The sequence below is a fragment of the Castor canadensis genome, chromosome 15 (genome assembly GCF_047511655.1).
Source record: "Castor canadensis chromosome 15, mCasCan1.hap1v2, whole genome shotgun sequence".
NCBI lineage: Eukaryota > Metazoa > Chordata > Mammalia > Rodentia > Castoridae > Castor > Castor canadensis.
The window spans coordinates 6,892,332-6,918,151 of NC_133400.1; the positions used below are offsets into that span (position 1 = coordinate 6,892,332).

Consider the following 25,820-nt stretch of genomic DNA (forward strand, 5'->3'; position numbering starts at 1 on the left):
GGTCCAGGCGGGGTGGCGCATGCGCCTCAAAGGTCGTTGCAGGCGGGGCGGGCCGAGCCGGGTAGTGGTGGAGGTCGTGAGGGCGTTCACTTTAGGTGGAGCTGCAGGCTGTGGGTCGCGGTCTCGGTTCGTGATTCCCGCCGCACCCCTTCCGGTGTGGCTAATCGTCGGTGAGTTTGGGGAGGCCGGGCGGTTCTGACGAGCGGCCCTAGGCTGCCAGTGCGGGGAGGCAGCGGGCGCCCCTAGTCCCTCCGTGCCCTGACCGCGCGCCCTGCTGTGTCCCGCCGGGCCTCTGGCGGGCTGGGCATGGCTGACACGGCCCCGCCCGCGCTGGGGGTCGGGTGTGTTGGGGTGCGTGCCAAGATCTCTGCCCTCGGGGCGTTTGCTGCGGACACGGTAGTGGTTAACAGCAGTCATTAGATGTCACTGTGCTGGGGTCTCCCCGCCACTCGCTAGCCTTCTGCCCTACGCGCCTGTAATGGGTGGAAAGAACCCATCGCGTGGGGCTTGTACGCATCCCAAAGCCCCTCATCGGTCCTCTGGTCAGGGGAAGGACCTTTCAGATCCTTTTTGTGGACTTTCAAGATGACCGTGCTTGTGCTTTCACAGTAGACGTTTTATGCAGTCTTAAGTAAACTGAAGTTTTGGAAGCCTCCGTTTAAAACTTTAAATGTATACAAGTTTGCACTATCACAGGAATTTCGTTGTGACACCCTTTATGTCTCCCACAGGTACAGACCTTTGCCCTTGTTTAGTTGACTTAAAATGAACCTCATGAAACTATGTGGTTTGAAGGTAAATGGATGGAATTGGTGGACATCACGTTAAGTAAGCCAGGCTCAGAAAGACAAAGACCAAGTTTTCTCTCATATGTGGAAGATAGATCCAAAGGACAAACATATACACAAAACCAAATATGATCACATACACGTTTATGTATTTGGTATAGTGGAACTACTCTGGCACTCGGGAGGAGGGAAAGGATTGATAGCGCGTCAACAATATGGAAGTGCAGTACATCTGTGCAGGTGAGGGTATAACAGTATGTATTGAAAGCTGTTGAATAATGGGGTGGGAGGGAGGGGGTAAGGGAGAGAGTAACAGGGGCTTGAACTGACTAAACTCACCACAGGGGTACTTGGAGAAAAACCCTTTCTAACATTTAACTTTGGAATTAAAGATAAAAGGCAGGACTGTAAAATAGGTACTGTGTGTGTGTGTGTGTGTGTGTGTGTGTGTGTTGGGGCGGGGAATACTTGTGGAAGGGGAGGAGGGTGAATGGAGATGAAGGTGAGGGAATATGGTTGATGGACTTCATATTCATACATGAAATAGAATGATGAAACCTCTTGTAATTGCTTTAAGTGGGGTGGGAGGGGTTGTGGGGAGATCTAACCACCATACAATATAAGGCTATTGGGAACTGATGCAATCAGTTCCCCTTGTACAATGAATATGTATTAATAAAAAAATGAAAAAAAAATCTGTACGATACAGCTTTAAAAAAAAAAGTGAGTCTCATGGAGCTGGGATGTAGCTCAGCCGCATGCATGTTGAGGCAGCTCCACATAACAAACAAAACCCCCCATCTTTGCAACCTCTCAGTATATCGTGTTGTAAACTAATTCTCAGTCTCTGATCATCATAGAAACATTTATTGTGCATTTCCTAGAATACTCCCACTAGCCTGTGTGTTCTTCCGCATGCATGGACTAAGGTTTTCTCTGAAATTCACAGAACAGATTACTCAGTGACTTCTAGGTACTGATAAATGATTGTTTGGGAGAAGCTGTGTAGTGCAGGTGACAGTAGCCCTGGAATGGAATTCCTAGGAAACCCTGGAATGAAATAGCAATGTGGTACGGTCTCTACCCTAGGAGTGATAGTTTAGATTTGGTCACTTTGTGGCTGTGATAAGTACATAAAGGGGTAGAGTGGGCAGTCACCTGCTATGTGTGCTTCTGCTGCAGTATGGTTCATAGTTGGAAAATCAGGGCTTTCTGAAATCTAGGCTTTTAAAAGATACATTTAAGAAAGCACTAGTGTTAGTTTACAGTTTTTCCTGCATACCAGATTGTACAGACTGAACAAGAGAGTTTTTTGGCTTTGGCTTTTTTTATTGCTTATTTAAAAATGACATTAGAAATTGCAACTGTAGTATAAATTTCTTTCTGATGCAGCCACCCAATAACAAAATCTTTGTAAAAAAACCAAGAAGGGTGCAGTGACCCAATTCTTTAAACCTAGCTACTTGGAAGACAGAGATCGGGAGGATGGTGGTTGGAGGCCAGCCTGACCATAAAGTTCACAAAACTCCACCTCAACTAATAACTGAGCATGGTGGCACACGTCTTTCATCCCAGCTATGCAGGGAAGCACAAATAGAAGGATAGTGGTCCAAGTTTGCCCAGGCCTAAAGGGAGACCCTATCTCAAAAATAACCAAAGCAAAAAGAGCTGGCAGCATGGTTCAAGTGGTAGAGTGCTTGCCTAGCATGCACAGGGCCCTGTATTTAGCCCCCGGTACTACCAGAAAGAAAAACCATCTGACATTAGAATATAGGGTCCCCCTTGTGATTTTAGGTCTGCCAAAGTGTGTCAGAGAATGCTTATCCCTTTCTTAGTTTCTAAAATTCTGCCACCTGGTGGTTGAAGTCTGCTATTTATCATAGAATACTTAGGGAAGTTTTACCTGAATTGTAGTAGATCAAAACAAAACTATAATTTTTATATCTTCACTGAAGAATACCCTTCTGCCGTCTATCCTCCCACCCTATCCCCATGGGAAAGTTAAAATTGCTTTGTTAGCTGCCTGTGTTAGCCAGATGTCAAAATATGAGGTTTTCATAGCTGAACATTTTAAAAGTTTCATTGGACTGTTCTGGTGTCATTGTGTGTGTACTGTTTGTGAAGAAGTAGGTGGTAAGTATGCCCTTCTGATGATTTATAAACACCAGTGTAAAGGTGGGATTAAAGTTTTGTATTTAACTACATATTCTTCAGTTTGTAAAAATATTTCAAGTTATAATAATATAATTAGAATTGGCTTTTAAAGATGACTACTGGTGGAACTGTAGTTTTGTATTTAATACAGTTTGGATGCAAACACCTGTGCACGAGGTCTTTTCACAAATGAATGTTGTTTCAACAGTGCTGCTGGATTACTTTGGCACCACCCCCTTTGAAACTGTTTTGTGTATTCTTTTTTTTATGTGTTTGTGATGCTGGGGATTAAATCCAGGGCCTTCAATATTCTTAGTAGTAGCAAATACTTATCCTCGGGACTTGCATTTTATATTTGGAAGTGCCTTAAAATAATTTAATTATGAACTTACATTTGAGAAGAAACCTAAGACTGCAGTACAGGAATATAGCATCCGTAATTGATGTAGCCAACTCTCTTTTGGGCATGTTAGAGCTTCACACAGCAGCGTGACTCCTTATCGGGCAACTCCATGAAGAGGATATTGGCTTTTGTAATTTTACCCTTTGGTTTACAGTGTTGTCCTCAGACCCATCACAGTGTTAATTCAGTTCAGCCTTTCCTCTCATATGACTAAGAATTTCAGATATACAAATACTACTTTACTTATGGCATACTTATTGTTTGCTATTTCGTATTCACCCACGTGTGTTGTTTCAACCCCATGAGATACAGATCAAGAGCTAATTCCATTTTGTGGAAGAGACATATGTGTCAGATTAGTAGCCAACGTGACATACCTTAAGAATAGGTAAGTCCACAATTTTGTCTTCCAACCTATGTCATCTTCTTTCAAACTCACTGTCCTAGTGAACCAGGCTGTTTCTTTTTTTTTTTTTTATCTTCTCTATTGTGGACTTGTCTAAGTTGATAAACATTCCCAGATTCATCAGTGGGTTTCTGTTTAAATCTAGTGTCAGATTCATTTCATCCTGAGCCCTGCCGTGAGGAATGTTCAGATTGACAGTACTCTGGATGACTTGACCAGGGACAAGGACAATGCTTTTTTCTTGAGCTAGACAGACCTTTCATTTCTGGTGCAGTATGATAGCACATGGACTTCTTTGTAACTCAGGTCTAGAAGTAGTGCCCATGAACTTGTAGCCAAGCAGAGGTCCTTTGGGAAATAGTTTTATTTCTGAATTGATTTTATTCACATACTGCTTATGAAGGCAAAAATCTGTCAGAGTGAGAGACTGTTGGGTGGTGATGCTGCCACTTAGTTTTCCTGTGAAAATATGGGTAACACATATTTTGACCTACAAAAAAGCAATTTGTTTTGAGTCAACTGAATTTAAAAGAGTATTCACTTCGTATGGTTGTTGCATTGTAAGACTTGTGTCTAGCACATGGTAAGTGTTCAACAGATTATTTTCTTAATAATGTTGATGCTTTCTTAGGACTTTGAAGAAATTGTCAAAATAGAATATATGTTTAGATTTCAGTTTATAAAATATCCCTTGAGTTATAATAGTGTTATTAGAGTAGGAAGATGACTACTGGAGGGAATCAGCACTTAAACATGTTTTGGGAGAACAGTGCTGTTATTTTATGATCATATTTTATATGTTATACCCAAGAGGGCAGTGGTATATTTGTGTTTGTGCCAACATTTAGGCAATGATAGGTGACACAGGGTGGATGGAGGAGGGGCAAGGAGAAGGGTGAGTAGACAGAAAGGGAAGGGAGAGAATACCCAGCTAAAAGATGTGGAGGAAAGAAGGCAATGATTGGTAGAGCAAGGTATTTATTAGATAAGGGTCCCTGTTTAAAACTTAAGGTTAAGCAGTAGCTTCTTACCAAGAAGAATAGAAGAAGGGAACTAAATGAACCCATTTTATTCTTCGAGATGGTCATCTAGGATAAGAAATTAGAAGAGCCCCACACATACACACCCTTTTTATTTGTCAACTAAAAATAAAATTTAATGCTGGCTGTCAATGGCTCATGTCTACAATCCTAGCTACTTGGGAGGTGAGATCAGGAGGATCTCCATTCTAGGTCAGCCAGGGCAAATAGTTTTTGTGCTCCTATCTCCAAAATAACCAAAGCAACATGGGCTGGAGGTGTGGAGCAAGCTGTAGAATGCCTGCTTTGTAAGCATGAAGCCCTGAGTTCAAACTCCAGTTTCACAAATGAATAAATAAATAAATAAAAGTGGAGGGAGGCGCTTACTGGCACTCTGGCATGCAGCTTTGAAGTAAAGTTTTGTTACGGAGGGAGGACAAATATATCTATGTATCTATGTGCACGTGCATGTTACCTTAGCAACCAAGTGTCTTCTCAGGTAGAGATGCTTCTTGACTTCTGGTGGGATTATATCCAGATAAACCCAATGTAAATTGAACATATTGTAACTCAAAAATGCATTTGAGGGGTGAGGGATGTAGCTCAGCAGTAGAGCAAGCACTTGCCTAGTATCATGAAGGTTTGATCCCCAGCACTACAAAAAAGTGCATTTACTAACCTAACCTATTGAATGTTATTTTTAGCCTAACCTGCCTCAGATATGCCCAGAATGCTGACATTAGCCCAGAGTTGGACACATTCTTTTAACACAGCCCATATTTAGTAAGAGTTGAATATCATGCACACAGGAGTATGGGTCCTTTCCCATCATGATCATGTGACTGACCAAGAACTGGGATTGGTTGTGCCTGCCCAGCATCAAAAGCAAGTAGCAGAATATCATACTGCATATTCCTAGCTTAGGAAAAGGTCAAAACTTAAACTACTCTTTCTGAGCGTGTATTGGTTTTTGCACTATTGTAAAGTGGAGAAATTGTAAGTTGAACTGTCAAAAGTCGGAGACCATCTGTATTTGCTTTGCCAATTAGAGCTCATTTCAGCTTTTGTGAACTGTAAATGCACAAATTTTAGGACTGGCTGATAGAAATATACAAAAATATTTTGTTAAATACATTTATGAAATAAAAATATTAACATTTTCCAGATCATATTAAATGTATTAGATGACTTACATTGCTGAGCTATGTGAAACTTCATGCTTCTGAAGCAACAAAGTATATGTCATTAGAAGGGACTGTAGCGCTGGGCAAATAAAACTTGAACTTGACTGTATTTTCATTCTCTATTTCAAATAAATCTTAGCTGTGTGGAATAGCCTGATTTGTAATCTTTAGCTATGGGGAGTGGGGTTTGTGTGTGTGTGTGTGTGTGTGTGTATGTGTGTGTGTGTGGTGTAGCCATGCTCTAAGCCTTTGGAGTTATTTGTTTAGACTTTTTTTATTTGTTGGGAGTGGGATAGCAATTTGAATTTCTCAGAACTTTTTTAAAGACAGATTTATTGAGGTATACTTTACATATAAAATTCACCCACTGCAAGAGAATTCAGTGATTTTAGCAAGTGTGTAGAATAGTGGGATCGCCACAACACAGTTTTAGAACAATTTTGTCACCCAAAGAGGTTCCTTTGTGCCCATTTACAAGTTAACCCCCATTCTCACCTTCAGGCCTAGATACAAGTGACTTGGTTTTTGTTTCCATAAACTTAACCCTTTTTGGACATTGCATGTAAGTGGAGTCATACAATATGTGGTCTTGCATCTGGATGCTTTTATTTAGTGAAGGGCTTTTGAGATTCATCAGTACTAGAGTAGTTCAGTAGTTCATTCCTTTCAGTTGGCAAATACTATTCCTTTACATAGATAAACCATATTTTGTTTATGCATTACCTAATTATCAGCTATTTGGATGGCTTCCAGTATTGGCTATTATGAATTAGTCTCACCTGTGTCTCTGGGTGAATCTGTGTTCTCATTTCTCTTGAGTAGTTGCCTAAGAGTGCAATTGCTGAGTCATATAGTAAGCTTAATTTTATTTCTTAACTGCTCAGTTGTTTTCCAGAATGTCTTGTGCTATTGCACATCTGCAGTAGCAATGCATGAGGTCCAGTTTCTCCACATCCTAACCAATGCTTGGTATTGTCTAACTTTTTGATTACAGACTGTCCCTGACTTAACGATGATGGTTCGACTTAAGATTTTCCAGCTTTACAATGATGCAAAAGCAATGTGCATTCAGTAGGAACCATTCATCGAATTTTGACCTTTTCCCTGGTTGGTGATATGCAGTACTATGCTCTCTCAACACTGGGCAGCCAGCTGTAGCTCCCGGTCAGCCTTGTGATCACGAGTACTCTGGTTTTTTGAATATCGTGTTTTGTGTTTGTGAATCCCATGATGTCTACAAAACGCCCATCTGCGTCTTCTGCTTCTGGTGAAAAGAAGAGGAGGAAGGCAATTACTCTTGAGATGAAACTCAAAATAATTGCCCAGCATGAAGGTGGCAAGCCAGTAATGGTCATCTCACGTGAGTCAGGATTTTCACAGTCCACCATCTCGACCATCTTAAAGGATAAGAAGCGAATCAGTGATGCAGTGAAATCGTCAGCATCAGTGAAGTCCACTGTCATCACGAAGAAAAGGGCTGGGCCCATAGATGATATGGAAAAGTTACTCGTTGAGTGGATAGAAGAGCAGATGCAGAAGCGCACACCACTGAGCCTGCTGATGATCCAGGCTAAGGCACGAAGTCTTTTCAATATGCTAAAAGAGCATGCTGATCCTACGTACACACAAATGTTTACGGCAAGTCATGGGTGGTTCCAGCGCTTTAAAAAGCGTCATAATTTTCATACTGTGAAGGTTAGTGGTGAGGCAGCAAGTGCCGATATTGAATGTGCTGAGGCTTTTAAGGAAGAGCTTCACAGGATAATTGTAGATCAGAAATACTTACCAGAACAAATATTTAATGTCGATGAGACAAGCTTGTTCTGGAAGCGTATGCCAGAGTGTACATACATTCACCAAGAGTCCAAGATGATACCAGGATTCAGAGACCATGTAACTCTGCTTTTGGGTGGAAATGTTGCAGGTTTCAAATTAAAGCCTTTTCTAATCTACCACTCGGAGAACCCTAGAGCATTCAAGAATGTGAGCAAGCACACACTTCCTGTTGATTATCGCCATAACAAGAAAGCGTGGATGACGTCAACACTGTTCGAAGACTGGTTTTTGAATTGTTTTATTCCTCAGGCAAGAGAATGTTGTAGGCAAAACAATATCCCATTCAAGATTCTTTTGATCTTAGATGATGCTCCCGGGCATCCACAACATATCCGTGACATGCATCCTGATGTAAAAGTGGTGTACTTGCCGATGAACACAACCACACTCATTCAACCAATGGACCAAGGTGCCATCGCTGCTTTCAAGGCACACTATTTACGCCAGACATTTGCACAGGCCATCAGAGCCAGCGAATGTGGCCAGACGCTCCTGGAGTTTTGGAAAGGTTTTAACATTCTAAATGCTATCCAGAACATTGCTGCAGCATGGGAAGAAGTCACACAGCAGTGCATGAACTGTATCTGGAATAAAGTTTTGAAGACGTATGTGAACACATTCAAGGGCTTTCACAAAGACCATGCTATTGATGAAGTGGTAAGCAACAAGTGCCTAGCTCTTGGGAAGCAGCTAGAATTGGACATCAATGAAGAGGAGGTTCATGAGATTGTCAGCATTAAGACTGAAGAGATTTCCAGTGAGGAGTTGGTTGAACTGGAGGAAGGAAGAAGTAAAGAAATTAAAGCAGAGGAAGATGTTATACCCAAGGCACCCAGAGAGTTCACAGCAAGAAAACTGGCAGAAGCTTTTGCCACTATCAGTAGGGGTATGCGGATGCTAGAAGCGATGGATGGCAATTATGAGAGGTTTGCAAGAGTTGACGGGCAGGTACAGGACGCTCTTGCTTGCTATAGAGAAATATACAGTGAGAAGAAACAAACTATACAGTCAAAACATGGTATCTTCGTGAAACACACTACACCTGCTAACCTGTCAACAAGTGTCAGTGCTCCCCTGCTCTCCACCAGCTATTCTCCAGTCTCATCAGAGGAGAGAGAACCTGATAACCCTGTGGCTGCAGCATCCACATCATCCAGCAGTTAGTTTTAGTTCAGTGCCTCACACGTTCTTCATGCCCAATGTGTTTTCAGCTGTGTCTGTTAATGGTGAGTACCCATTAACCATCCTCCTTCACTTTGAGTTCAGTTTTCACTTTCAGTTCAGTGTTTAGCCAGTTACACGTGTGCTCAACACTTCATTATAAAATGGGCTTTGTGTTTGATTTTGCCCCACTGTAGGCTCATTAAGTGCTGTGAGCAGGTTTGAGGGAGGCTAGGTTGAGCTGTGGTGTTCAGTAGGTTAGGTATATTGAATGCATACTTGACTTAGGATACTTCAGGCTGTGAAGCAGAGAAAGGGATATCTGGCTGTAGTTCTGCCATTGGTAGCTTATAATTTTAATTTGCGTTTCCCTGAGGACTGACGGTGCTGAGCTTAATTAACTAATCTCATGTGCTTAATTGTTCCTATATCTGGTAAAATAGCAATTCAAAACTTTTACTCATCTTTTGGGTCTCTTACAAATTGGATTGTTTGCTGTGCTATTGAATTGTAAACTTTTTTTTTGTATATTCTGGACACAAATCTACAAATCCTTTATTATATATAATTAGCAAATATCTTCTAGTCTGTGGCTTGTCTTTTGTTTGTTATAATAGATTTTATGCTTTAGTGCAGTTTTAGGCTCATAATAATGTTGAACAGAAAGTAGAGATCCCACACCCCCTTCCTCGACTCATGCACAGCTGTGAACATTGAATGCGTGGTACGTTTATTACAGCTGATGAAACAGGCACATTACTATCTCCCAAAACATGACTTTTCATTTTCTTAATGGTGTTTTTTTGAAGTGCAAAAGATTTTAATTTTGGTGAGATAGCATTTTTTAATTGTATGAGTCACGCTTTTGATGTATCTAAGAGCCCCACTTAAGGTCTTTTCTCCTGTGTGCTTGCTTGCTTCCTTCCTTTCTCTCTCCCCGCCCCCTTTTCTTCCTCCCAACTATAGTAACATACATATAACATACAGTACATTAGTATCAAACACATTCACAGTGTTGTGCAACCATCACTACTATCTCTCTCTGATTGTCTTTTTATCTTGTAAAACTGAAACTCTACCCATTAAACAGTAACTCCTCATTCTGTTCCTCCCCTCATTCTAGACAACCACCATTTTACTTTCTGTATATATGATTCTGACTCTTTTTCTTTTCCCCCTGCAGTACTGGGGTTTGAACACAGGGCCTACACCTTGAGCCACTCCACTAGCCCTTTTTTGTGATGGGTTTTTTTTGAGATTTTGAGATTTCGTCTTGTGAACTGTTTGCCTGGGCTGGCTTTGAACCACGATCCGCCTGATCTCTGCCTCCTGAGTAGCTAGGATTACAGGCGTGAGCCTCTGGAGCTCTACTGATGATTTTGACCTTTCTATGTACTTTATATGAGTGGTATTGTACAGTATTGGGATTTTTGAGACTGGCTTATTTCATTCAGTTAGCATGATGTCCTCAAAGCTTATCAATGCTTAACATGTAGCACGTCAGGATTTCCTTCCTATGTAAAGCTTAAGAATATCCTGTCATATGTTTATACCACATTGTGCTTATTGATTCATTTGTCTGTGGACACTTGGGTTGCTTGTCTTCGCTGTTGTGAATGATGTGATATGTACATAGATGTGTCAATATCTTTTTAAGACTCTGTTTTCAGTTCTCTGGGGAATATACCTAGTGTAAATGCTGGGATGTATTTCTTTCTTTTTTTTTCCCCACTAACCACGTGTCATTTTCCACAGTGGCTGTACTATTTTATATTACCACCAACAGTTCACAAGGGTTCCAGATTCTCTGCTGCTTTTCTAGCACCTGTTATTTTCTGTTTCTTTGTTAGTAGCCTTCTTAATGGAAGTGAGGTTGTTCCTGTGTTTTCGTCTTGGGAATCTTTAAAAGATTAAGACAATTAATTGGTTCTTTCTTTTGATAATTTTTTCTGACTTAGAAAGTATAATTTGAAAAAAGAATAGCTGAATAATACTATATAATAACTGTAGACATCTTAAAATAATGTATTTCATTTGACCCTGGCTACTAATTTTCTACTTTGTGGATGAGCCATTAAACTTAGGATTTTAGCTTCCCCTATTTTCAGTGTAATAATTAGTTTTATAGGTGTATCTGCTAAATTTGAAAAAACGACACATTTGCTTCTTGCTTCATTTCATTGTTGAGTTGGGTTTTCTCAGCCAGATGTTAGAAAGAAAGCAGTCTGTATTAATTACTAGTGTGATACTGACTGATGACCCTTTGGCCCTCTCAGAAGTATACATTTTAACATAATAAACCAATTTTCTTAATTAGTAGAATTTCATCTGAACAAAATGAGTGGCAAGGCTGGGAATGTGGCTCAGTGGTGGAGTGCTTGCCTAGAATATGCAAGGCCCTGGGTTCCATCCCCAGCACTGAACAGTGAGTGACGATCAGATTCAGAAACAGGAGGAAATATTTGAAGTCAGGCTGACTGCTAATACAGGCAGGGTGTTTCTGCTTGAGCACCTGTTTCTAGGACTGGCTCCTTTCAAGATCCCTGCTTTTCTCCTTCTGGACCTGCAGATTCTCTAAGCACTATTGACAATTTTCAGAAGGTGAAATAATTAGATGAGGAAGCTGAAGCTCAAGTTTAATAACATGCCTAAGGTCATACAGCTGGTTGACGGTTAACATTCTTTTCTGATAAAAGTTATTGTGGGTTCTTACTGAATATTATGTTGTAGTGACATTCACTAATATATTCATGCATATTCAAGACGTTCTTGTATTCACAGGTTGCACTGCTGTGATCCATCACCTCCTAGAGATGCATCCTGACTTATCTCCACACTTGCACACTGAAGAATGCAACATCTTGATTAACTTGCTTAAGGAATGTCACAAAAATGTAAGCGTTCAGAAAAATGACCGTAAGGCACAGGTGAAACTTAGGTTTCACACTAATGTGAAGTGTAACCTGCATTAATGGAAGGTAATGATAGTGTCCTAATACTTAGTTGAACTTGGTAAAGATCAGCAATTGATGTGTGTGATGTTTTTCACAAGTGACTTCCTTTTATGATTAGTAAAACTCAAGCATGATAGCCTATTAGGGACCTTCTGAAATGCTATGTAATGGTTGGAATCCAGTATCTTTTGATAAAACGCTTTCCTTTTCCTGATAGGGTGCTAAAACAGTTATGTCCAAAGTTCTGACTCTTGTAATCATGAAGGATTTATTCTAAGAGTATCTGCTTCTTGATGGCTACCATTCTGTTTTTATGGTGGTTGAAATGTTTTGTCATTATGTTAACTAGGTTTAATTATAATTGGCCCAGTTGGATGAATTTACTTAATTATTAGTGGAATGGAAGCAAAATTTCATGGTTAAAACCAAAACAGAGAAGAAGCTTATATTGGCAATGCATTAAATCAAGCTAATAAATATTTTTTTCCATGTATCTGATGCACAGCACAGTTGTAAGAAGCATTTGTGTTTTTCTTTAACTTTACAATGGTGCTTTAGATATTTTCTTCATGACATATAAAAGTTAATAACAGTAAGTACCACTTAAATGAGTAAAATTTGAAGATCAAAAATAAGGTAGTACATTTTACTTATAACCTGTGAATTCAGCTGTTTTTACTGGTTCAAAGAATGTTGTCGTTGACAGTACACTGTAGCAAACTGTTTCACCATACATTTAGATCTAGAGTTGGGAGCTGTTCCACACTCACTGCTAACTGACACAACTGAAAAATGAGCCGGACTATATCAGTGAAACACAACTTCAGATTGTTTAGAGCACAAGTGTAAAATGTTTGCTTCTGTGTGTTGTACATTATAGTCAGACTTTGGAAAAGAGAGAGCCTGCTAACAGAAAGAGGCATTGCAAAGAGGAAGAGACTTTGAAATAACGTTGCAGTCCGTCACTGAGGATTCTGCCAGCGTAACCTTTAAAGTGTGTGTTTTTCCTCATGCTAGACATGAATAAGGATGTCTTCTCTTATTTATTTCCTAGCTTAAACAAATTGAAGGGTCGGTTTTTCAATTCTCAATTTTAAGTATTCTTTATTACATATTATTTGTGTAATGCCTTCGCCCATGACTGTTTTAAAATTGGAATCAAATTAAACATTCTTCTCTCAACCCCTTGAAAAAGATTCTGTATAGGAAAGGTAGCAAAGTATAACTTATAAACAGTAAAATATGTCTGTTTTTACTTGTACAGTCTGATGAGTTTTGACAAACATAAACACACACTCAGTCCATTAATCGAGGTATAAAACATTTCTCTCATCAGAGTTCCCTGGGTCTCCTTGTAGTCAGGCCCCATTCCTCACCTTTGGCTCAAGTAACCCCTGAACTACTTATTGTCAATGTAGGTTAGTTTTGCTGTTGTAGAATTTGTAATAAATGTGTTCTACATTATGTATTCTTGTGTATCGCTGCACATCTTTTGAGGCTAATAACCTTTTAGATATATCATTAGTTCATTTTTATTTCTGAGTAGAATTTTGTTGTATGAATATAACAGTTTACTTTCCTTTGTGCTGTCTTGAATAAACTGCTCTGAACATTTGTGTGCAAGTATTTGTGTGGACATCTTTCATTTCTCTTGGGTAAATATGTAGGACTGGAATGACTAGGTTGTATGGTAAGTAAGTATTAATTTTATGAGAAACTGTCCAACTGCTCCCTGTTCTCACTAGCACTTGACATTGTAAATATTTTAATTTTAGTCATTCTTTGGGTATGTAGTAATGTCTTCCTTTGGTTTTAAGTTGTACTTCTCTGATGGCTAATGATTTCTAGCATCTTTTCATGTGTTACTGGTCATTCATCTAAAATGTTTTGCCCATATTTAAAGATTGAATTGTATTGTTTGTGTTATGATTGAACTATAAGAATTCTTATCATTGGAAATACAAGTCCTCTGTCAGATAAATGTATTGTGAATATTTTCTTCCACCCATGGCATCTTTTTCATTTTCTTAAGGATGTGTTTCAAAGACTAGCTTGTAAATTTGATAAAGTCCTATTTTTTTTCCCTTTTCTTTATGGATTGTGCTTTTTATGTCCTAACAATCTTTGTATATTTCCTGTAAGGACTTTCTCCTTTGTTTTCTACTAGAGTTTTATAGTTTTGGCTTTTACACTTACGTCTCTGATTCATTTCTAGTTATTTTGTGTATGGTGTGAGGTACAGGTTGAGGGTCATTTCTTTGCCTATGGATATCCAGTTGTCTCAGCGCCATTTGTTGAAGAGACTGTCCTTTCCCCACTGATTTACCTTAGATGCTTTGTCAAAAATCAGTTGACTCATGTGCTCGGATCTGTTTCTGGGCTTTCTAGTCTGTTCCACTGGTTTATATATCTATTTTTAACACCAGTACCACACAGTCTTCATTACTTTTGCCTTGTAGTAAGCCTTGAAATCATCCTATGTAAATCCTCCAACTTTGTCATTTTTCAAAGTTGACTATTCTAGGTTTGTTTTCATTTCCATAGAAATCTTAGAATCGGCTTGTCAATTTCTACAAAGAACATGCTTACTACCTTTTCATTTGATGCCAAAAACATCATTGACCACTGGGTTTTATCTTTTGTTGAGCTAGGCAGTTCATTTACTTATGGAAATACATGCACCTTCTTTAGGCATGTTGTTAAATACTTTTAGTGCGTCTGGAGTAGCTTTTACTCTAGGATTCATTTAGCCCAGCCACTTCAGAATTCTTTCCTGTGTGACTTGAGTGTTCAATAGATCTCTACTTTGGCTTGTAAGAATTCCATGGACTACCAACCCTGTGTGAGCTCTGCATTTTCTCAGCTCACAACTGCTACAGTTGTTTGTAGTTTTGTGTCCTTGTGAAGTTTCATTCAACATGCATGCAGATGAATACTAGAGGCAGTTCCATGTATATTTTTGGGAGTTTTTTTGTGGTATTTCTCTGCCTCACAAATTCAGCTTCCCTGAACTCTCGTGTTTGCTTCAGCTAAGTGAGATCTTCTGGCGGGGAGGGGAGGGTGCTTTTTGAGACAGGGTCTCACTAGTTAGCAATCCTCCTGCCTCAGCCTCCCATGTGCTGGGATTATAGGTATGACTACCATAGCTGGCAATCATTCTCTCTTTGGGCTCTTTTTCTCTGTTGCAATTTGGAAATTGCCTCTTGGCAGAAAGCTGGGCAGACATAGGGCTCATCTCATTTTTCTCCTTGTCGCAGTTATCATAGTCCTGCACAGGCTGTTGTGTCCATGTGACAAAACTGGTGTCTGTTGTCTCAGTCTCTGAAAATGGTTCATATATTTTGTTCAGTGTTTTAATTATTTGGAGGACTGGTTCTTTACCAGTTATTCTTTCTTGGCCAGAACCAGAAGTTTTCAAGAAATTACAGTCATTTGGGGAAAGTTAAAATTAGATCTGTACTTAATGCCATACTCATGTATCAGCTTTATCAGCTTGTAGTGATCAGACATTTACGTGTCAAAAATTAAGTCATGTAAACACTAAGAAAACATGGGTAAATTCCCATACAACTTAAGTGTAGGGGAAAGCTGCCTAACTAGGATTCAGAATTTCAGAGGCAATAAAATCAAAATTAGATAAATCTGGTTGCTTTAGATAAAAACCATGGAAAGTAAAAGAAGTAGTCTTTTAAACAGATGGTGGCATATCACAGGTAATGTGATACCCTAATAAATGCAGCAAATAATAAATGAGTAAAAGCATGAACAAACAATTTACAAAGTGAGGAAAGATGGTCTTTAAGAATATGAAAAGGTGCTGAGACTGGGCACAGTGGCACACACCTGTCAATCCGGCTATGTGGGAAGCTGTAAGTGGGAAGGTGGGAGGATGGTGGTCTGAGGCCTGCCTAGGGCAAAAATGTGAGAACTACCTGAAAAATAACTAAAGCAAAAAAGAACTGGGCGGGGCGGGGGGGCGTGGCTCAAGTGGTAAGAGTGCGTGTCTAGCAAGGTCAAAGTCCTGAGTTCAGATCCCAGTACTGCCAAAAAATATGAAAAGATGTTCAACCTCATTTAATAGTTGAGGCCATTTCTTATCTTCTGATTGGCAAAAATAAATGGCATGATGATAGTACATTGTACTAGCGACACGATAAAGAGGGACATTTATGTGTGTCTGTGGGAGTGCAATTTGGTACAGTTTGTATGGAGAGGAGTTGCAATGTCACAATAAAGTGCAATAATCTTCTGACTCACACCACTTCTACGAGTGTATTTTCTTGCTACGAGTGTATTTTCAACAGTTTGAAAATATATCTGCATAAAGTTATTGCACCATTGTTTGTAGGGGCAAAATGTTAGAAACAACCTTTTCCAGCTTGGAAAGGTTGAATAATCTCTGGTACATCTACACAATGAAATATTGTGCAGCGTATTTTTTTTAGTAGATTTCACTTTTAAAAACAGACAAATTTAGATTTACAGACAAATTGTAAATGTTGTACAGAATTCCCATATGTCCCATGCCCTTATCATCATCCCACTGCTATAAGGTATGTTTGTTACAGTTAATGACCCAATATTGGCACATTTATCGTTAATAATCATTAATCCTGCTTTCCAGTCAGGATTCCACAGTACATAGCTGTCATGACTCTAAGGCTCCTCCTGGCTGTGATAGCCCTTTGTTTTTTGACCTTGATGGTTTTGAAGTCTAATGGTCAGGTATTTCATAGGCTGCCCCTCTATTTGAATTTGCCTTATGCTTCTCTCTTGGTTGTACTTCTAGTAGAGTGATTTGGGAGGAGACCACAAAGGTAAAGTACCATTTCACACACTATATGGAGGCTACATACTGTCAACATCATTTATCACTGTTGATAATGGACCTTGATTACCTCACTGAGGTAGTATCTGTCAGATTTCTCTAAAGTTACTTTCCCCCACCTTTCCATAATTTCTTTGGAAGGAAATCAGGATGTGCAGCCCACATTTAAGGACTGGGGAGTTAGGCTTTCCCTTGATGGTAGAGTATCTGCATAATTTTTTGGAATTCTGTTCTAGAGACTTGTCTCTTCTCTCATTTGTTTACTTACATCAGTATGACTCATGAATATTTGTGTTACAACCAATACTTCTTTATTTTGTTGCTCAGATTGTTTCAGCTTTGGCTCTAGAGTCTTCTAGTTGGTTCTTGTGTAGAGCTGTTTAAAACAGAAAGATTTCTGTGAGCTGACATGAATGACTTTAAAAATCAAAGTGCAGAAGAGTTCTTATAGGATCCTCACAGTTGAATAAAAAAAGGAGGAAGAGATAAACAAAATATACATGGATTTCTTTCATTTGTACAAAAAGAAGATAACCTGAAACTAATGAGTCATTACCTCTGGAGGATAGGTGGGAGCAGGGTCAAGCCAATGAAGGAGTGATACTTCTATCTTTTTATAGATCTTACATTTTGAGCCTCGTTAATGTTTCACATGTGCAAAAAAAAAAAGTGAGCAAGTATAGGAAGAAAACTCAAAGTGAGATCAAACAATCAGCAAACCCAACTTTATTTCAAATGAGCTGTCTAATCACACTAAAAAGACGAACTAACCAAAGGAATTTGAACAGCTATAGACAGAGCTGTTGCTGATAGAGTATGGCTTTTGTGATGGCATGGGTTAACAGTGGTAAAACTGAATTTTGTGTGGGTAACGAGAGGCAGGTTCCTCTCATATCCATTTTTTCCAGCACTTTGATTAAGCTACATCACCCGGACCTTAAAGCCTCCTTGTGCTCCCCTCCCCGGCAGTCACCACTACAAGGACAGTTGACCATCAAAACTCCTCACGGTAGAGTTCAGCTTAAACTTTCTGCCTATTTTCCTGAATTCTCCCAAGATCCTAAATGCATGCTACTTAAGATCTCAGTTGTTTAATTGATAAAATAAATGGATTAAAATATCTAGCTTCCAGCCCTGACTTTGTGAGATTCTGTATTTTAATCTTTTCTGTTGATGGGGCCATCATTCTGAATGGCCCTTTCTGGTCTGCAATTCTGCAGTTCTCTCCAATCCTCTTGAAATACAGGACTATTTTATCTCCACAAAGTACTAACTTGCTGTGTTTTTATCATTCTCTCATGTTTTATGGTTCTTCTGTGGTCTCTGCAGCCAAATGTCATTTCCATAGCTGTCAGTATCCGTGGCTGCTCTGATCTACTGGCCTGTTTTGCCTACATTTGTCAGCAAGATTCAGATCTTCTACAGTTAAGATACAGAATTTAGAACAGCTCTTTTCCTCAGAGCTACTTGGAAGTCCTTAATGTATTTTTTCTGATTTATAAAAGCAATCTGTAAGCAATGCATGTCATTGTTGGTAGTGTAAAAACTTAACATGTAACGCAAACAAAAACTATTTTCTCTACCATCCAGAAATAAACACATTAACAATTGGCTTTATCCAGCATCTTTTTTGTTTGTTTGTTTGTTGGTGGGACTGGGGTTTGAGCTCAGGGCTTTGCGTTTGCAAAGTGTGTGCTCTACTTCTTGAGCCCGCCTCCAGTCTGTTCATTCTGCTCTGGTGTTGTAAACTATTGCCTGGGCTGGCCTTGAAGTTTGGTCCTCCCTGTCTCAGCCTCCCATGTAGCCAGGACTACAGATGTGAGTCACTGGTGCCTGGCAATCCAGTAATCTTTATGTTTTCCTATTTTCTGTCTTCCTATCAGCATTTTGAATTGTCTGCATCTTTCCCATCCTGAGAAAATGAATATATAAATCCCTTTCCATAATCCCAGCACTCTGATAGATTATGTTTGTTTCCCTTTCAGAGCAAACTTTTGAAAGAATATTCACTTTCTCCTCGTTCCAGTTTGGCTTCTACCCTCACTAGGGTGCTAAAACTACCAAGGTCACGGATGAATTACAGCATTGTTAAATGGGCATTTTCAGTGCTTCACTTTTCTCCCAGGCAACATTTGATTCTTTCTCAAAACATGCCTCCACAGGCTTCTACCATACTATTCTATTTCCCGGTCTTCCTTATGTCTCTTTGGCCATCCTTCAGTCCCCCCTCTCTCCCAGGCCTGATTCTCCCTTCTCTCCCAGGCCTGATTCTCTGTCTCCACTTTCCTGAAAAATACATTCACTCCTATGCTTTCAGTAACTCTTGAATGAATCTATCTCTGCCTCAGATTTTTTTCTGAATTCCAGGTCTGTTTATCTCAACTCTGTGGTGGACTTACCTGTTCCACAAACAAACTCAACATGTCCAGACACAAATTCATCTTACTTCTTTCTGTCTTAGTGACAACTTGTCCAGTGTCATCTGTAATTTTTCACTCTTTCTGCCCCACCTGTCACGTGAGCACTCAAAGTGCTCCCCGTTCCTCTGCAGCTAGCTTGAGTCATCGGTCTCCATTACAGTACCAATCCATGCCAGGGGTGCCTGATTGGAGCCACTTGTAAATGGATGGCATCTATTTGGTCTTCTGTTTTGTTGTCTTCTCTGTCTTAATCCACATTCCACACCACATCTAGAATGATCGTTCAAAAGCAAGTTTAATAATCATTTCCTTCATCATTCCCGTTGAATGTCTCCCTTTGCCTGTTGAATAAAATCTAAAGTTCTTGCCTTGTGTTTCAAGACCTTCATGAAACTGGCCCATACGTGGCCCTTAGACTTCACTTGTCTCCCACAACTCCCCCTTATTCCTGCATGCTCTCTCTCTTCTAAGCCTTCATTTGCTTTTTCCTCTGCTCAATGTAGAGCCTTCTTCACTGTCTCCATGTGCCATTTCCTAAATCAGCTGTATCATCCCTCAGGTCGTCTTCAGCTCATTTGGTCATTTCCTCTCCCCTTTCTCTTTTCCCAGCCTCAGTTCTCTTGACATAGTCATTGTACATCACAGCACCATATGTAACACATCTCTTAATGCATGGCAGTTGTCTTTTACATTCTTAATCATTATTGAGGACCCCCAAGAGATTTTGTTTATGTGGTCAATGTCTAACACAATTGACTGAATTGTAAGTGAAAATTTATTTTAAAGTCAAAGTTAACCTATTACCTGTTAACATGGTTTTCCATAAAATTTTTATTACTCAAAATGGAAAAATGGTGAAAAGCATTAAATTGTATTTGCATTTTTGTAATTTTTTGTGTCTTAATTAATAGAATGCAGCTTAATTTTCATATCTGTCTCTGTATTAAATCCGTTATGTAACTATACTTCATGTAGCCTCTGGAAACCCTCTACGGTACCCTTGTGAGGGGATGAGAGTGAAAAAAACAAATAAGGTTTTTGAATTAGTAGGAAAATAGTTTTGGCCTTGTGCATCTCCCAAACAGGTCTTGGGAGCTGCTGGATGTCCCTGGACTACACCACTGTTTCATGGCAGTTGCTTCATTTTTGACTACATGCAATGAGAGTAGGGGGCAGGTCCATCTTGCTCACAGCTGTGTCCCCAGCACCTGGGACCCTGTTCTCCATGTGAAAGGTTCTCAGACAGCTGGCAATTAATTCACTTAATCAGTGGCTGTGTTGATTTGATTCTCTAGAAATAGGCATCAGGCACTGGAGACACCTGCCCTGAGTGTACAGAAGAATTGCAGTCCACAGGCACTTTTGTACCAATTTCATGCGGGCATTTGGATTTAACACTTGCCACACAGTGTCACAAAAGTGTAACTCTCATTCCGGTTTAGGTAATGTGGAAGTGAAAGGAAATGTAAGTTTGGGCTTTTAAACTTATGGTGTATGTATATAGAATGGTACAAATAAATGTACACTAAACTATTAAATACTGTGTTATAATCTAATCTTTTCTGTTATTTCTACCTGATTAGAAGGAATGAAAGTGTGTCATCCCTGTTTATTTGTTGTTGAAATGTTTGGGAAAAGTACACGGGAAATATTTTTTCTGAAAAGTCATTAGGAAACAAATAAGTAATCTTAGATTATCTTAAATGCTTGCTGGAAAAACCCTGACCATTTATTCAATGTGGACCTGAAAAATGCTTTTCAAGTGACAGTGAAGTAGGAAAAAAAGAAATAGAATGAGCATAGCTTACTAATTATGTGTTGTCTGGTTTCCATGAAAGCCATAATTTGAAAGAGGAGGAAAAAATTTGCTTATTACAACTCCAAGTTCAGCATTTTGGCCTATCATTACAGCAGATCACCATGCTGTCTGACCCACCCTTAAAAATTGTCATGTGCAAACACTAATTATGGCCCTGCTAAAATTCAGGTCTTTAACTTCAGGCTTCATCTTAGCCTGCTTTACAGCATTCGTACTTTTGCCATGATAACAGTAACAGACTTAAACACTAGAAGATATTTATGTTTGGCTTTTCAACAAAGCACTGAACTGGTGGCTTGTTTATGTGGTCTGTATAGGCAATCCAATGATAGTGCATGTGTCTGGTGTATTTTGATGACATTTTGACTGAAGGCAGATGAGAAAACGGCTCTGGCACCAAGCATTTTCTTAAATAGCTCTTAAGGGGTAGAGTGTTTACTAGTGAAGTTTGCTTATGTCTCTGGCCACACTGCAGCTTGACACCAGTCTCTGAAGCGGAGAATGTATTGTGCTATGATTTTAGCATGCTCTTAAAGGGGTATTGGGTGATTAAACTTTTGCACTGTGCTCCTGAGGTTTTGATGGGTTAGGAGGTCTTTTCTTCAATCACGGAAAAGTTCTTTTTATTTTTGTTTCTATGTGTAGAGCATTTATTCCTCTTCTATAGGAAGAACCTGTTTGTTTATTTATTTACTTTATACATTTAACTCTTATTTGCTTCTTGACAAAGTGATGTAGTAAACTAATTTCCTCAGAAATAACTATTTAAATTCTATGTATCAGAGATATTAGCATATTATGGGATGAAATATTTTACTCCTTTTCTTCCTCCTAGCACAACATTCTGAAATTTTTTGGTCATTGCAATGATCTTGATCGGGAAATGAGAAAATGCTTGAAAAATGAGGTAAGAAAATTGTCAAAGGCTGGAAATGGTCAAACAATAGAACGTAACATTTTTTAATTTACATATTGTGGCCATTATGAGAGTTTCCCACGACTTTGCTCTTAATAGAGAAAATCTACTTTATATGCATGACCTCCCCTCTAAAATGAGAGAACTAAAAGCCTGCTGAGAACAGTTTAGCACATTGCTTCTTTTTGCTGTTTGAAAGAGTCAAGTTGGATGGATTTTAAGATTTAAGCAGTTGGGTCCCCTGTCTGTGGACAGACGTTCTTCTCTGTGATTAGCTGGTTAACAGGGCACTGGGACTGGTGGGCTCCGTTTCCTTCTGTGAAGTGAGGAGACCAGGCATCCATCTTTAGTTAATGTACAAGGCACGGGGCCATCTAGCTTCACTTGGAGGATTGTCTTCTCTTGACCCTGGTTTCAGGCCCTAACTTGAAGCTGGGTAAACAGCCAAAGCACCCAGTTCACGGCCTTTTTCCAGGTACTGCTAACCAAGCAGAGTGCATTTTAAACCTTGAAATGAAATTGAATTCCATTTCTGTTTTGTAGTAAGATATTTTGTCTCTAGAACTTTTCAAAATATATGACTAAAAAATACATAAATATGCTAAAATCTGTGTTCCAATTTTCATCTCCTTGCATTTTTAAACTATTTTTTCAATTAGTCTCAGATTGAAAGGTTTAAATATAATATTTGAAGCCATTCAGCATCTATCATCTATCTTCGTGTTGGGTATTTTCCACTCTGGACATTTTTTTTTCTACTTGGAATCTCTTTTTCAGTGTGACATTATCTTTACTGTTTGAAGAACTTCCTGGAGTTTTGACCTAAGTATTAAGAGTGACTTTTTTTGAATATATTTTGTGGCCCAAGCTGGGCTTGATAGAACTTGAGGAGAATCAAGTTTGGTGACTGTTTATGATGAAGAAATCCTAGGAAGTTCAGCTGGCTATAAAGTTCCATGTGACTCAATAGGACATTATGATTGCTGAGTCATTTACTCTTAATGCCATGCATAGAACTATGTAACTAGATCATAACAACTAGGTCCTCTAGCCCATGTCTGTCAGCCATCTAGAATACTGTATAATTCTGCTTGTAATTTTTAAGTGAAGGCATTGTGTTAAAATGCTTTATTTTACAGCTATTAGAAGACAGAAACAAATGTTCTATGGAATAGTTGTAGAAACCAGGGATTTTGGCCTAAAATGGCATGAGTGGCTCATTTGCATCAGTTATTTGAAAGTTATATCAGGCAAGAAGTTTATAGGGAAGTACTTTTTGGTCCAACAGGCCACTTCTCGAGGTGGGCAGCCCCCAGCAGAGACATGAAGGCCCCAGAGAACAGGGCCAGATCTCATCCATCTGAAATACTTGTTAAATTCGTATTTTAGGAGGAAATTAATTCAGCAGCTATTGGAGTCCTATTAGGGTGCAAGCACCCTTCCGTGTTGAAGGAGTTGTAGTAGATGTCCTTTGAGGCCACTGCCTATAATCTCAGATTCAGTGAATAATGACAAATAAGAATTTTGTCAATAAACACATTTATTATTTCATTTCACCAATAACAATGGTGACCTCATCTGTTGTCTCTTCTCTCCCTTTCTCCGTGCAGTACATGGAAAAGAGGACCAGGAGCAGGGAGCATGGCAATTCAATGAGGAAGAGGCTTTTCAGTTCTCCAGAGGAGTCTGAAAAATGAGTTACCTTTCCACGGGACACCAAGGCTCAGAGAAGACCTGGCACTGTGGCTGGTAGACAGAAGAATCCTCTTTTGCTCTCCAAATGGAAAGTGACTCTTGAGGGATTGAACCATGGAGAAGAACAAAAACCTGGGTTCTGAATCACTGCTGAGCAGAGGCTTCAGTGTTTTCAGCTGTACCAACAAACCTGACTCCCCCATGCTTCTTCCCTTGTCTACTTCCACTTAGTATTGAGTAAATTACTCCTTCAATAAAATAGTTTAAGTCATTTTTCTCCTTTCTTTTAGATTCCTTTAGAATTAGAACGTAGTGGTGTCGATAGACATTCTTTTTGACAACATGGTGATTATGAAGACTAAACACTTAGGACAGAAGTGAGGGCAAGAAGAATCTAGAAAAATCCCATTTGTGTTCACTATACGAAAATGTTCCAGTTTCTTTCTTTTCTATTTTTTTTGGCAGTACTGAGGTTTAAAGTCAAGGCTTTGTGCTTGGTTGGCAGGTGCTCTACCACTTGAGCCAGGCCTCCAGCCCCAGTTTTTGGTTTTTTTACTTTTATCTTTTTTAAGATTAAATGTTTATAGTACATTCTCTGACCATGGATTGCAAATATTTTTAATAGATCTCTACCAAACATTTACAGACTTTTCCCTTGTCATTCTCTGAACAATACAGTATAATCAGTACATACTCCTTCCAGCAGAATTCTGTGTGTCGTGTCCACATGAGGTCTTGTGGATATTGGTGTTTTATAAGTCATTTCCTGTCCAAGGAGATACTCAAGCAGCTGGACATCACTTAGCAAGGGAGTTATAGAGGATAGCAGACATTTAATGTAGGGATGGGGGAAGAACCAGAATTATTCTTGAGGTCCCTTCCATGACAGGTGGCATGAATATTTATTGTCTGAGTGCCAGTCACTGTAGGTACAGAAATAAGATGTAGTGAACTGTTGAACTGACTACTATACTAGTCAGCTATGACTGAAAGTTCCATGATTCAGGAGTCATCAGAAATATAGAAAGGACACTGCCCGGTGTTCAGGAAGAAGGGGTCTTTCCAAGACAGCTACTCAGCAGAGGTGACCTCTGACCAGTGAGAGAAAATGGGGTGCCTTCTGAGGAGCTTGAAATCAGTCAGCATGACTGCAGCACAGGAGTTGCCAGCACAGGAAGATCATAAACAGCTTTGAAGTTTGTGGGGATTTTATCTTCTACGCTGTGATGACCTGGTGCAGATTTAAGTATGGTGCTTGGGGATTTGGGGAGAGGGTTAGTTGGAATATGTTTCAATTTGTATGTTAGTCTGATTTTTCTGGTTATAGTTTGAGGGACAGAGTAGAAGAAAGATTACCCCTATAGAGACCAATGTTGACAACATTGGTCCCAACACTTGTCCCAGTGTTGACAAGGAATGAAGGCCTGAATGAAAGAAGTGGCTTTGGGGTGGAGAGCTGTGAGGGGAGTTTGAGTCTAGAATGAACATGGCTAGCTAGGTGTTGGGTTAAGGAAGAGCCTCAGATGTCTTCAACATTCAGTTTGTGCCTCCTTACCCCACCTACCTGCCAGTTGTCTCCAGGACTGGCTGAAGCTTCAGAAATGAACATGGGATGTTTCCAAGTTAATTATCTGTGTGACGTCTGTCAGGACAGTTTTTTTTTTTTTTTTTACCATGGAATCCATAGGACCTCAGACTTAAGCACAAAATAATCAGTAGGAGGTAATCCTCCCCCCAACCCCGTCCCCTGTTCTGGGGATCCAAACCAGGGCTGCTTGTGCTAGGCAAGTGCTCTACCACTGAGCTACATCCCAGCTGAGGTAAAGTTCTGTTTCCTCTCCTCCCTTCCTCTCTTCTGCTCCTTTCTCCCTCTCCTGCTCTCTCTGCCTTCTCCCTTTCTCCCTGTCACTCTCCTCCCCTCCCCTCTTCCTCACTCCCTCTCCCCTCTCCTCTATATAATACCCTATAGTAGTATAGATGTTCACTGGAGGCTAAGAGTCCTGCACAGGATAACTTTTCCTGGCCTCTCTCAGGCTTATCCTCAGTACTGCCAGGGAAGCCCCCTCCCAGCTCAGCATAGTGCTTTTAAGGTCTTACTCTGAGGATTCCAGCAATTCCTAGTCCTATACAATAAAATACACACTCAAGGCCAGGCTGTAGCAATATGAGCACTATCTGCCTTTTCAGCTCCCTCTAGGGAGGGAGTTTGAGGAAGATAAATTGCTGTGTAGCTGGAG

General features: G+C 39.7%; 1 protein-coding gene across 5 annotated transcripts; it reads left to right on the forward strand.

Moving 5' to 3' along the window:
- Window positions 1–12: 12 nt before the first annotated feature.
- Cmc2 (C-X9-C motif containing 2) lies at window positions 13–23,854 on the forward strand. Of its 5 annotated transcripts, none has more exons than XM_074055593.1 (5): window positions 38–170; window positions 732–1,028; window positions 11,733–11,845; window positions 21,808–21,879; window positions 23,499–23,854. In XM_074055593.1, exons 2-5 carry the CDS (start codon window positions 1,004–1,006, stop codon window positions 23,583–23,585), a joined length of 297 nt encoding a protein of 98 aa, XP_073911694.1. In that variant the 5' UTR covers window positions 38–170; window positions 732–1,003; the 3' UTR covers window positions 23,586–23,854. The 5 variants fall into 5 exon arrangements, 3 of the variants coding, with proteins under 3 accessions (XP_020025901.2, XP_073911694.1, XP_020025899.1); XR_012441874.1 differs by lacking the exon at window positions 732–1,028 and adding an exon at window positions 6,949–9,016 and having other exon boundaries at window positions 47–170; window positions 11,733–11,929; window positions 23,499–23,557; XM_020170312.2 differs by lacking the exon at window positions 732–1,028 and having other exon boundaries at window positions 13–170.
- The last annotated feature ends 1,966 nt before the right edge of the window (window positions 23,855–25,820 follow it).

Excerpts from the sequence above, each read along its gene's own strand:
- Cmc2 (XM_020170312.2), top strand. The coding sequence starts at position 20 with ATGCGCCTCAAAGGTCGTTGCAGGCGGGGCGGGCCGAGCCGGGTAGTG. Across the intron at positions 171-11,732 it reads TCCGGTGTGGCTAATCGTCG|GTTGCACTGCTGTGATCCAT; the intron begins GTGAGTTTGGGG and ends TTGTATTCACAG. Across the intron at positions 11,846-21,807 it reads TTAAGGAATGTCACAAAAAT|CACAACATTCTGAAATTTTT; the intron begins GTAAGCGTTCAG and ends TCTTCCTCCTAG.